Consider the following 13,962-nt stretch of genomic DNA (forward strand, 5'->3'; position numbering starts at 1 on the left):
AGCTAACGTATTATGCCTTCTTGTCACGAATGTTATTCCTTGAGGAGAAGTCCTCACTGGTTCTGTCTCGCAATCTGCTGAATCATTCCAAACCTGCGGTAGAAGAGAAGAAAGGAATAAGCCTGTGGCAAGAGGGAGGCAGAAATCTGCTTAGGCTTTTGCCAGAAGGAGGAATCCCAGTATGTTACATCATATGGGACTCCTTCACCCACCAAAGGGAAGGATTCCCATGTTTCCTCTTGTTCACACTGGCCTGAAGAAGAGCTACAGCATGGCCCACTGCTTCCTAATATACCCTTAAGGTACAGAACTGTATAAATACTGGCATCCATATGATGCTGTCTGACAACATTTGTTGGACAGACACAAACTACACCTTTCTATCACTGAGAAATCACAAGGCTGCTTTTTCCCCATTGGGACAAAGAAAAGGTCCACTTCCCAGATTTCAAGCATCTACAACTGATCTATTGTTGAAATTGTTAACAAGTGAAAAGGGGGAAACTTTACCAGTAATGGGAAAATACAGAAATCATTCTATATAGAATCAATCTTTTACTTCACAACTGAAATGAAATTGGAGTGTTTTGTTGTTCTGGATATCCAATAATAATAGTGCCAAATAGGGATCTTTTTGTAGGGATTTTTAAACAGTTTAAAAAGTGTGGTAGAAGAAAACATGTACAAATAGAATCACTTTTTCACAGTACTGAGTGATCATCATAGTGACAATGCCTAGTATGAGAGCCATTAGCCCAATGCAGAATTTGCCAGCGTGATCAGTGTTTGCTGGTGCAATGTTGTATATATATTCTCAGAAAGCTTCTGATGGGTATCTTGTTTCCTCCTGCTTCTGTGGAATTCCCAAGGATTGCAAACAAGAGGATATACATAGCCTTCCACAGTGCCTCCATCCCACGTTGGTATTTGCTGTAGCTGCCAAGAGATGTTGTATGGTCTGTGGGTAGGAAGAAAGCAGCAGTCTGTGTCATTACAAATGGAAGGAGCTGTTGTTCAGCAAGCCAGCAACTCACCAAAGTAATGGTCTCAGTGTGCCATGATACAGCCCTCCTGGGTTAACAGTAAAGGTGAAGTTCCACATCCATGCTGTTCCCTTCCTACTCTGCTGCATCTCTAGGTGATACTCAGGTGGTGCCTTCTAGAGCATATTTAGAGGTAAATTTTGCTTGTGAATTTTGCTCTTTTTCCCTTTGTTTTACCTCATTGACACAATCTTTTTCACCATAGGGTCTTCAGAAGGCTCTCAGGAATGTGTGCTAATACTGGGCTGAGGGAGTTAGGAGGCAAAGCAATGTCACCCCTACTTTTTTCTGTCCCTGAGGATTCATGACTGTTTAGTATGACTTGACTGGTTTATCATCTTCAGAGAGCTGTATTGAGGGGTCTGTGAGGACAAAATTCAATGCAAACTTCTACAAGGACCTCTGAAGTCTTGTGAGATTTGGGGTTAGTCTTTTCTGCATGGGATTTTGAGGTTCCTACCTATGTTATTGGGGTAGCATTTATTTATGTTGTGACTGGTATCTTTCAAAGGATCAATTTGTTATGAGCTACAGTACCTTCAGCTCCCTTCAGATTCAAATAGGGACTCTTGCCGAAGGTTTTAAACGATGAAGAAGTTCTACAGTCTGAGTATGAGTGTATCAGGTTTCCCCAATAAACCTTTGGCATCACTTTTTGGGGGAATTCAAGGACTTCATCTGCCCATTAACAAAATTTGTTGCAGCTCTTAAATTATTCTTATCAAGTGACATGTTTCCTTTTTCTTCCAGGTATCAGAGATTTGAAAAAGCGTTTCTGCTAGCTGTTGACATAGGCGCTCGGGACCTGTTTATGGTGAGTCATTTCAGGAGACAGAGGCTGTTATCAGGATGTTAGTTGTCAGCTTTTGTGCACATTAAAATGGATCCATGTCATTCAGACACATACTGAAGATAGAACTATTCTACCTGGTTTGACCTTTGCCATCATGAAACTCATCAACAGGAATTGAGTATCTTTAGAGTCATTGACATTTTCCCTAGCATGGCCTAAGGGATATTCTTTATTTCCCAGGAATTAATGTATATGTTTTTGAACTTTCCCCTTCTTCATCTGTCCTGATGTGGGTGAATGTCATCTTTCACTCTAATAAGCTTATACGTTTCTAATCCATTCCTTTAAGAAGTACAACTGCTGAGTCCTGGACACAAGAGCTGGCCATATCCTGGGGATTCTGAATGCTCTTAGTTTGTCTCTTAGGATTTTGTGAAAAGTGACAAATTATGAACGCTTCTGCAGGTACTTTTTAAACAACAAAGCTCAGCAGCATCAACCCAAGGGTTTTTACATTTCTTACACTCTCTGCCACCTCCCATTTAATTAGCTACAAAAGTAAAATTAACCAGCTCTTAAAAGGTCCTTTGTGTGAGATCTGCAGGAGGCCCTTGTTTTATAACATCTTGCACCACAATGTCACAGTGAGGTCAGATGGACAAAGCCAATCCTGCTTTCCTAGGCTCTCAGCATGTTGCTGCTCCACAGCTCACTTCATTGTTTTCAAGAAACAATAGGAAAAGGGCTTGTTGAAAAAAAGGCCCTTTGAACGATTCGTTTGCTTGACTCTTTTGCATAATGAAGACATTCTGTTGTTTAAATTAAGCTTTGACTCTAGATGTTAATATCATTTATCCCATTAAGTCACTTGCCCTGCTAGTTTGATCTTGATATTTAAATTGTATGTTAAATTACACAATTAAATCCTGCTTCTATGGGTTATGAAAATTCCCTTCTAATTATATAAAAAATTGTGTGAACCTTTTGATGTTTTTTTCACAGCTCTAATCATCTGGCTTGTTCCATCTAATTAGAAAGATGTTAATACTGCGATAAACTTTTCTAAGTATGCATCAAAAGAATGTGATGGAAATGTCAGTCTTTTAGGAAATGCATTACATGTTTTAGGTTTACTTTCCTCAATTTTTCCTCTTTCTAGCTCAGCTTTTTCCTTTTCTCTTTTTATTTAATATAACATTTTCAATACAAATTTTATACCTAATAAAGCTAAGCACTACTGTAAGCTGTGCAGCAGGTTACAGCTTTTTGTTGGGGGCTCTCCCACCACAGAACTAATAAATCCTCCCTGAGTAATTTCAGCCATTCTGGCAGTACAAATGACCCAGCATTTAATCTGCCATCTCAGGGACCCTCCCTTATATGGCTGAAATAATTTCCTACATGATCTTTTTCTCTTTCCTTTCCTCTATTGACAGCAGGACTGAGGAAGCATCTCTGTCCCAGGGTGGGGAACACCAGCATTGAGTAAGGGCATGGGTGCAAAGATGCCAACAATAGGGAGAGACTGTCCGTAACTGGCTCTACAAGCGGTAACAAATCCTCCTCTCAACAAAAAGGTTCTCCAGTTTTATTCAGTAGGAGTTTCAATGTTCACAGAGAAGCTAGTTCCATCCCTTCCTATTCTTCTTTGTTTTGCTATTCCTCTCTCAACACCTACTCTCCATTTCCCATCTCACCAGTGCTCTCGAACATAAATATGTATTTCCACATAGTTCCTTCTGGCTTACATTACTGCGAGGTCAAAACCAGCTCTTTATTGTCCTCATTCTACTTGCGTTACCTTTGAGATTCCTCCTAGTTGCCCCTAAATTATGCAACAAGCAGGTATTAGTATAAAAATACTATTGTTAAGCAAGATTTGTGCGTCTTTCACTTCTGCATAACACTAAATAATTTGTATGTATTGTTTATATAGGTCAAAATGCAATTAATGATCTACAACTTTGACTATATTTAAAGCATTCATAATTATGCGCAGTATGAGTAACTAATGTATAGGTCAATTATTTGTACTGTTGTTTTACAGACCAATGAAATCAGTTTATAAAACCTTACATGGCTCTAGGAGTCACTCCACCTTATTCCCAGTTAATTTAATGGGGTTTCAAGAAGAAATAGTAGACCAAAGAAAGATATCTGATGATATAAGTGAAATGAGAAAGAAAAAATATATTTATTAAAGGGTAACAGAGAAGGAAAAAAAAGGAAAGGATAGAGAAGAACAGATGTAACAGATGCTGAGGAGGATCCAAATGTTGAATACCCATCTTTCGCAGACTTCTAAGGATATGTCCTGTGTCTTGAAGAATTTATCCCGAGCATCCTTTACATCAGACAAGGCTCTTCAGCATTCCTGTTATTTGTTTTGAGGTTGCAAAGAAATTTGAGAGAATGCTATCTGAGGTCTAATTTCTTTCACAGAAATGAAAAAGGAAAAAAAAAAGGGCTTGAAAGCTCGTCCTGTAGCTATAGCGTCACTAGTGTGATGCCATAGCAAGACACACAGACACTGCTGTGTCTCCCCGTAAGCTTTACCCCCACGTCACATCTAAGTACATCAATTATTATCATCTCCTACAAAGTTCAATAAAAAAATAAAACTGAAAAGGACATAATATCATGAACAACAGCTACATTTATTGGACAGTGACTGATCCAATCTGTGACAGAAAAGATCAAGCAATAGAAGGGTTGTTAGCTTTAAATCCTTTTGTAGTATGCTCCAGCTCTCAGCTGCTGAAAATTCAAAAGGCCATCCCACGTACCAAAGGTAGCAAAAAATGCAAGGAAAAGACACTTTAATAAAACTGTCAGATCTTGGGTGATACACTGATGAGGAAAGTGCATATTTTGAAGAAACGTTGGAATTTTGCCCAGAAATATCCTATAGACAAATGCACGTCAGTGTTTCAAATAACTTCTGCTCACCAAGGGCCGGCTCAGTGAGTCACAAAGATGAGCGTAAAAAGGAAGTAGTCCAAAAAGTATTCAAACTGTTAAATGATAAAATACAGCCCTTCCAGCAAACTCCTCATGAGCAGCTGGAAATTGTTTTTATTGTCACCATTATTTTTGAGAGGGACATGATCTTTGAACTGATAAATTCTTTGATAATTGTGTGAAAACATCTGTAATATTCAGCTAATTTAATTCTTTTTTTTTTTCTGTAATTCTTTAAAGCACCCTGTAATCAAGTGTTTCTTCTTTCTTTCATTTATTTTTCTAGTTTTATTCTACTCAGAGATTCATAAATTCTTAGAAAAATCCATTTTTGCTGGCTTATTTGAGTAAGGAACATCTAAATTTGATCTGAAATTGTCTAATTTGCAGTTTTATATCTGTAATCTTTTCTTTCTAAAGCTTGTTTAGAGATAGAAACAAGAGCTACTTTTTTTTTTTTTTTAATTCTTTATGACAGCATCTTAAGGAACATGAAGAAAGCCACTTACCAGCCGACTGCTTTATCTTTGTTGGTGGTGGATATGTAGCATCTTTACACTTTCTTTACTCAAAACAGAAAACATGGGGAAAAGCCATCTGAAAGTGACAGATGTTTGATACACACAATATGCACAACCTCTTACTTGAAAGATCTTTGTCATTTTCTGCAGTTGTTTCCATCCCCTCCCCAAGTTTGTTATTTAAAATTGCATTGAAGTTTACAACACTTCTCAAAGTTTAAAGTACAAAAAGACAGTCATTCAGCATAGTCAGAATGTATTTTAACTTAGCGAACGCAATCTGCCTATACGTTCAAATCTTTGTAAGTTCAGACTTGTTCAAGAGCCCTTAGGTTTTCTATTGTTATCTAAATAAGCTGACAATATCTACTGTTTAATCTTCACAGAAATCATACCTTGCTACTCAGGCCCTTTCCTCCTGACAACCGTGTTAGGCCTACAAAGGGAGGAAGTACAGAGTTCGCAACAAGTTCGTCACACATTACTTTGCCCCAAGACACTTGCACATTTTTTAAGGCACACCTGTGTTTGTAATTGGAAAATGTTGCCATCTCCTCCCGACTGTTGGGATCCTCCAAGTCAGTACCAGGTTTTCCCGTGTAATCAGTCTCAGTTTCCCTAACAGTCTCAGTTTGCCTGTTATTTTTGATGTAGTTCTTTGGGGTTTGGTGTTGCTTTGTTGTTTGGGGGGGGTTTTTTTATAAAATTAGGGGGTAATAAAAGCATAATCTTTTTCTCCTGTCTGACAGTATTACTCTCACTTTCCAGCTTTTCTTTCTAGAGTAAGGTCAGTTTTTCCTGCAAGAGTTTCTGTCAGTTGATGAAGGCGACAGTAAACTTACACTGAGAAAGATAGTTTCACCTGAAATTTTCTGCATTTGTGAGAATATAGTTGTATTTATGGTATGCAGGGGTCAATATTTAGAGCAAATACCCTTTTTCCCTTTAAATTCCTGCATGCAGATAGATTGCAGAACAATGGCCGGGAGTGACTTAAATCTTTGGTTACTAGTTGGCATCTTCAGCAGAGAAGTGGGGGAAAAAAACTTTGCAAACTGTTCTCGGGTTTCTCTCGCTTCCTATGTCTCAGTTCATGCAAAGAGGAGCCTGTGGCCATGGCGCTGAAGGAAGAGGGGGTTAATTGTCTCTTTATTAGTGGTCAAGGATGAAACTTCACTTCAAGGACCAAAACCAAGGACAGTGAGACTGTAATTTGTCAGCAGAATATATTCTCCCACAAATTGTGCTGTATGTAGTACGGGTGATTTTCACTTCAAAGGTTAACACACAATAAAGAGCCTTGCAGTTCAGAACCCCTGCTGCAGCCCTCTGATTTTTAAACCTAGATTAATGACTAGATCCAGAGTATTGGCAACTGTTCCTGTTAGACAACAGCATTTTTGGAAAGCCCCTTGTGGTCCAAGGGTAACTCAGGAATCATGTCACCTGTGTGGGTGTTAAAACCATTGAGAGACCGTTGTTTCTCAATATCAATATCAGCACAAGGAGGACCACCATCTCTTTCCTCAAAGAACAGTAAGCGGTAACATGACAGCCTCCAAAAAAAAAGAGTCCCAAAATAGCTTTACCCCAAAACTCATGTATTAGGTGAAAACACTTTAAATAGGAGCTCTCATCCAGAAGAGTTCCAGCACTTCAGATTTGGTTTACACAGAGCCACCTCCTATCGACCCTCTTTTAATTCATGTTGTGCCAACAGAAGTTGCCTTAAAAGCAGATAGATTGGTTTCTTTCATACACTGAGTCAATAGCTTCACTTTTATCAGTGCATGATTGGTCAGTGTTTTGTTCATTGCTGTATTCAACAGCACAAGTAAGATAATAAATTTGCATTGGGAGAGAATTAAAATGTAATGGTAGGTTCATCAGTTCCATCTGTGTTTGTGATCTAAATAATAAAAGAACCTCTTTCTTTCAAAATCCCTTTTGTTACTTCTATGGGATTCATTTTAGATTAATCTTTTTTTTTTCTTTTATTTCCAAAGGACATCCATTACCTTGCACTAGATAAGGGTGAATTGGCACTAGCTGAAGTGGCAAAGAAAAAGGCTAATGACATTGATGCAGAATCAATAACTACTAGAATTGGTAAGAATTAATGGTGTTTAAAAAGCCCTTTTTGTTTGAATCAATACTTGTCGTGTACAACATAGTGTTTGTGTTTGTATTTGTAGGGGGGTTATTGTTTCAATTGCATTGTTTTCTTTGAAAGTGAGGCAGTGTTTTTATACCTAACTAAAGAGAGAGGCTTATAAAAATAACATAGGTTTGCCTTTCAGTACCCTTATGAGGATTGTGTCAATGCAACAGCTATGAAGCAAAAAAGATTTATACTATGGCTATACAGAAAAGTTCAGGCTGTACAAACTGAACTGTGTGCAAGAGGTAAGGGACTGAATCTGACAATCTTTGTTCATACCAGTGTTAAAGGCCGGGTAAGGTAATCTCATTCACCTCTAAATATTTGCTCGTGCACACTAAGCCAATAACTGGAGTCACATCATGAATGCTTTGGCAGCATTTGGATGAAGCATTTACTGATGTGAACACAGGCTCAGCAACAGCTTTGCGTGCAGTGGGATTCTTGCAGTTCCATAAGGAATAGCAGTGCAAAAATTGCAGGGTTAGACTCATAGCTCAAACACAGACAACTTTTCAGGCAGGGGAACTCGTAACTCGTTAATTTTCTCTTTGTGTTTCCTTTGAATTGTGATGAAGAGATGTATGACAATATGTAAACCGTTCTGATTTTAGGCCTACAGCATTAACCAAGCAGAAAGGGTCTACAAAACAGTCTAGATAGCTGACCTCCAGCAGAGAGAAAGTAGACAGAGGGGAAAAAAAGAACACAAAATGCTTGTATAAAATATGCACAGTTCTGTTTTGCTTATTCTACTGCCTCTTTGAATATTAGAGGAAATCACTGAGCTTTTGTCCTTGTATCTATGCCAAGAAGTAGAATATGATTAAGACTCAGAAGGAGTCAGAAAACCTTTGAGATCTTGGGTAACATAGGATTCTTTTAGAACTGTACATCTTGGTGTTTAACCAGAGCATACTAGCAAATGCCATTCAAATATATATAAATGCATGTGCGCTTATGTGGCTATTTCTGTATATTGTATAAATCCATTACTTTCAAGGCTATGCAGTACAGTATCACCTCTATCTCCAGCAGAGTAGAAATCAAGCAGTACCTGTCCTGAACTCTTTTCTTCAGGGTCTTTCATTTTCAGGTTTAAGACACTTCAAGCATTTTTTGCACCACAGCTGTGACTTCGGGCAAGCCCTTTCACCACTAGAATTGCCAAAACTGACATTTGTTTAGGTGATCTATTACTGGGCACTCTTTAGTGTATGGTTACGTCTCCCTTGCTTTCTCTTCTGTTACTTCTTAGGTTGTCTTCTGCACCTAATATAACTAAGATACCTAAGACTCATCTCTTATCACTATCTTCTTACACTTAATCCGGAAAATTTAAGCCTTAATTTGTGTCTTCATTTAAGTCCTTGCAAGCTAAAGATGTTACTAGATTTCTGAAGTTAGGCTATTTTTTTAAGTTTACTGAGAGCCTTATATAGCACTATAAGCATTTATACAAAGAAAGGGATAGGGAAGAAACCTGAGGGGCTCTCAAATGTCTTACTTGCATATCAGATGTAATAGATGTGTTACTACAATTCAGTGATAAATCTGCAGGCACACAGTCTTCCCTTCCTTCAGAGCAGTCCTGCAGTTACCTCTGTAACGCCCCATAAGCATAAATTATTAAAGTAATTTTATATGATAAAGTCTTCAAAGAGTTCTCATTTGCTGAGTAATTGAAATACTTTTCAATGCCCCTGGGACAAACTGTCACTGAGATTCAGTCTACAAACAGTAATGAATTTGCATCCAGTTCATTTTATATGAAAATAAACAGGAATCTCCCATGAGTTCGTTTCACTGCATATTGGATCTCACCTTAAACATGTGAGATCTCAGCCACGTGTTTTGTTTTAGTATACTTTATTCTAAGATCCTTTCTTGATGATGTTTTTGTTTCATAAACTGTTGTTAGCAGAAAAGGTGTCATGAGGCATGAGCTTTGTGGACCCAGTGAAACAAAAGGTAATACATGCTTTATATGTAAATTAAAATATTTATCTAACATTTTGAGAGGGAAAGAAAAACTCATGCAAGAGACAGAAGCTTTAGAATGCAGTTTCGAACAAGTCTCTGTCCCCTAACCATCTCCTAAGCCCAGTCCTCTTCATATAGTCCGTGCTCTCTGGGGCTTTCAACCACTCAGTTCACTGATGGTCACGCTTCCCAGACCAACCCCCAAACTTCTTTAGCACCCACGTCAGGCTTCTACAAGAAGGCAGCAACCTAAGCAAACAGATGCAACAAGGTGTGATCAGTGCTATTGATCCCAAATTATTCTGAATGCCTCCCTAGATAATATCTGGCCTCTATACAGCGTATTTCATATATATCTTACCATATAGTGTTTGGCCTTAAATAATACAAATGTGAACCCTTCTCATATATCAACATCTGATATTTCCTGAGCTAGCCCATCCCCAAAACTCAGCTCAACACTACTTGAAAATAATATGAGTCAGTGATCCTGGCTGATTACCAAGCCCTTGAGAGTGCTCCATCTTGCCCCAGATATATTTAATTTGTCAAGATATTTCTGAGTACAGGGATCCCTTCAAACATAATATATTTCAAACTCAGACCTTTTGGAAAAGTTTCAAGCTCCTACAAATAATGTAGAACGACAGTATAATTTCAGCTGAGGTTTATAGATGTCATCCAGAGTTCTATAATCACTGGTAGATTCCTCTCATATACTATATCAAGATTTGTGTCAAGATAAAACTAAAAATAGATTTATTATTTTAAAATTTTTGGAATTTTAGCTCTTCTCAGTTCCTCACATGACTGAGGTTTGCTATACACCATTTTGAAGAAACCACCCTCAAAGCTAAGAATGTCTGGGTGGCTGTGGTAGACACACCTGTAGACCTTCACAGCGTAGTAGTTTGGTGAGAATATTGCTGAGCAATAAGAAGTGTCAAGTGAGCTTGCTGGTAGTCCTGCTGTGGTTTTGGCAGAATCTGATATTTTGTTCAACTGATTAAAATCTTCTGAAGAAAATTATAAGATTTTATGTTTCACAGCCTGTGGAAATGCATCTTGAGGCATAAGATGATTGAAGTAATGGAACCATACATCTCAGAGACTGCATTAGCTGTCTTCTCTTTCCCGTTCCCATTTGATCAGCAGACCAGTGGCCATAGATATTATGGTTTCCTCTGCCAAAGGTTTTCTGTTGAATTGTTTCTGTAGTAGATCTATGAGTTCCTTAACAAGTTCAGGGAGATCTCATTTAGCCTTGCCTGAAAAGTAGGCTGTACACCTCATTTCACTCAATTAAAACAGAGAGGGCTTTCTTCAATATTGACAGTATTTTTAGGTTGCTAATAAATTCTGTTTATGGATGTAACCTCGCATATACACTCCTAGAACAATATTGTCCATGGTGGAAGAGTGCATCTGTTCAGTGCTGTAAACTGTAGGTTGCTAATGTAAAACTTGAGTTGCAAAGAACTGACATGGCACAGCCTGTTAAGAAATGCTGTAACTAATAGTGATCACAGAGGTGAAGAACTCAGCCTTTCAGACATCATTGCTCAATGAATATCCAATGAAGAGCATATGTAGTCAGTGTCAGAAAGTTTCCCAAGGCCAACTTCCAACAAATTACATTAGGGCCTAGCAAGATGATTTTAACCTTCAAATCAATAGCTTTCACCCAAAAGGGATTCATGTTGTGACAAGACAGATAACTGCTGCATAGTTAAAAGGCAAATTGGGAAACCTTGTATTTCTACTTAAATTAAATTCAGTATATTAGTAACACTGGTGTTTAGGCAACATTTCTAACAGCGGTATCTTAATAAAAACACTGATGTTGAGATAATTGCATTGTTCTGAAATGCTAGATGGGACTGACTAACATCTTGGTGGTTCAGTAATGTCTCATGAAAGTGCTTGAGGTTTTTCCACTTAAAATAAAGTTTTAAAATGTTTCTGGAAATATTCCATAATGTTTGCAAGTGAGATAGGAACACTTATCAGTTCTCACAGAGGCTGAGGTCTGATTTCCCACACTGTTCATAACATGACATTCAAAATGTAGGGGCCCTAAATGTTTCACCTTACTGGCAAGAAGTATCACTAATTTGAACCTTAAGTAGAATATTTATTCATTTCTTCTTAGTTCTGTGATATCATTTTCTATTGAATGGCTTACATGTTCTTTGTGATAATTCATAATGACACATGCTGTGGTGTTTTGTCTTCCATACAGTGTGTCTGAGATACCAGTCTGGTCTTGCATACAGTCTGCTACCTCCAAATCACTTGTAATTTACTCAAGATCTTCCCCTATTCCTGACAGTCCTGGCAAGCCTGCTTGCATTTCAAGACTATGTTTAGAGTTGTCCCCCTGTTTTTGTAATCTTCTCTGGCCCTGCATTAGCCTAGTTGATAACATTTTTTCCTCTTCTGAACCATAATGACTCCTTTCATTTATCAAGCAATAGACTTTTTCCTTACCCTCATGTACCCTCTTTGATGCTGGTGACAAAGCCTTCTTCATTTCCTACTCTTCTTTGGCATACGCATCTTTCTTTTGCTATGAAGTTTCAAGTTAACTGAGAATCTTGGGCTTTTATTTCATGCCATGATTTTTATTTCACTGCATAACATGTTTATGGCATGCTTAAAAGGTATTATCCAGTGCAGAGATGAACTGTGATCTGGAAAGACTTGGGGGACACCTGTTTATGCTACAGTCTTTTGGACCTCTGCTCCTTTCTGTGTAAGCATTGGACCTCCTATATATTTATTTAGATTTTCAGTTGAAGTCAATCAAAACCTCTGGAATCATATCCTTTGCCGTTATTTTTCTAAAAATGTGACTTTTTCCCCAGAGAGACAGAATTTTTTCTTTTTTTTTTTTTTATGAAAAAAAGGTTTTAAGTATGATTGGCAGTTAACCTATGGTAAGGAATTAGTTTCCACAAGCACTTTTAAAATTTTGTGCCACACAAGATGAGTGTCTTTGAAGATCCATAGTAATTTTAAATTATTTGACTTGTGTGTACACTCTCCTGCATGTATCATACCACGCACAGCATTTGATACAGGGCCCACTAAACACAATGAAAAGTTTTCCACCATCTTCAGTGGGCTGAAATAATGGGGGATTTTAGCAAGTAACAAGCTCACACATAGGCCTGGTATTAACAGAACTCCTGCCTTCTACAAAAAAAATGACAAAGAGCCTGGTTTGGAAGGATGCTCTGCTTGATGTAAATTGCTTGAGTCGCCTTGTTTCAAGAGGAGCCGGTGGCACCCAGCACTCATGGCAGGGAAGCCTATTGCAGTGGCAGTTTGGAATTCACAGCCTGACATACCTGCCTCAATGGGAGTGTGACAGTATGTTCCCATGTAACTAGGAGGATCTACTGAATCTTCGTCTTTATTCTGATGTTTAGCATTTTGTTAATTACATTTTTAATTTTCCAGCTAGTAGTGAGGATTTTAGTCTATTGAGAGGTTAGAGGCACTAGTTATTCCCTCCTTGTGTTCTTTTTGAGAAGTGGAGTCATTTGTTTTACTTAAGTTCTACAGTAATGCCAAACTATTTTTGGCTCCGCCTCACCTTACCTCTCCTCTTGCTTGTGTCACAATGTCAGTTTTGATCTGTACCTTCCCACTGATAGACAGCGTTGCCTAAAGACATAATCCTCAGCCCCTAATAATTCCAAGTACATCAAAGGGTAGCTGGTTTTCTTAGCTGCAAAGGTCTACACAAAGATCTGTGTATCTTCACTTGAAAGAGATTTATAGTTTTGTGTCAAGCTTTAGAATAATCATGGCATTCCATTTTTTTCCCTTCTTTATTGTGACATATTCTTGCCCACTACAGAACCTGATTTAAAAAGCCTGAAATGAAGACACTATTGTCCTTAATATTTTAGTTTTAGTGATCCCCATATTTTGTAATATCTGTCAGCAGTAAAATTATGCCCTCTTTAGTATGAAAAGTCTTGCCAAGGAGTCATAGGTTAACTATTTTTTGTGTTCATTTTAAATGATGTGTTGAGCAGAAAAAAAAGAAAAGTCAGTAACTGGAAAAGCCAGCTTTAGGGAGTCAATTTTTTTGTATCTATAGCCACGTTCTATAAAAAAAAAAATTACAGTATTTCCGAATTCTGGAAATTGAAGGGAGTTGTCTGTGTCTGATCTGTTTTTATTCTACTAACAATTAGGTTATTGCAAGGTAAGTGAGGTCTCTCATCTTAGATCTTCTCAGTATATTTCCATCTTAACCTCCAGCAAAGTTGATGCACATAGACAATAGAGAATTAGTTGACACTAATTACCAAGTAAACAACTTATTTTCCATGGCAAGATCTCAAGAAGTAAGTTACAAAAGTGAAAACAACTCACAGAGAGATTCCTTAGCTGAGGATATTACATGATAAAGAATAGTTCAGCGTAAAAGATCTCAAAGGGGTGCCCATGGCACGGCATTGAAGTAAAGAGAAGCAAGTCAGT

General features: G+C 37.9%; 1 protein-coding gene across 1 annotated transcript in view; it reads left to right on the forward strand.

Moving 5' to 3' along the window:
• Positions 1-13,962, forward strand: part of WDPCP (WD repeat containing planar cell polarity effector) — an 88,849-nt gene that overhangs the window by 55,326 nt on the left and 19,561 nt on the right. Inside the window, exons 12-13 of the mRNA XM_010087893.1 lie at positions 1,794-1,857; positions 7,325-7,427. Of these exons, the coding sequence (XP_010086195.1) occupies positions 1,794-1,857; positions 7,325-7,427 (167 nt within the window). The remainder of the gene's footprint in view (positions 1-1,793; positions 1,858-7,324; positions 7,428-13,962) is intronic.

The sequence above is a fragment of the Pterocles gutturalis genome, unplaced genomic scaffold (genome assembly GCF_000699245.1).
Source record: "Pterocles gutturalis isolate BGI_N339 unplaced genomic scaffold, ASM69924v1 scaffold33156, whole genome shotgun sequence".
In the NCBI taxonomy this organism is placed as follows: Eukaryota; Metazoa; Chordata; class Aves; order Pterocliformes; family Pteroclidae; genus Pterocles; species Pterocles gutturalis.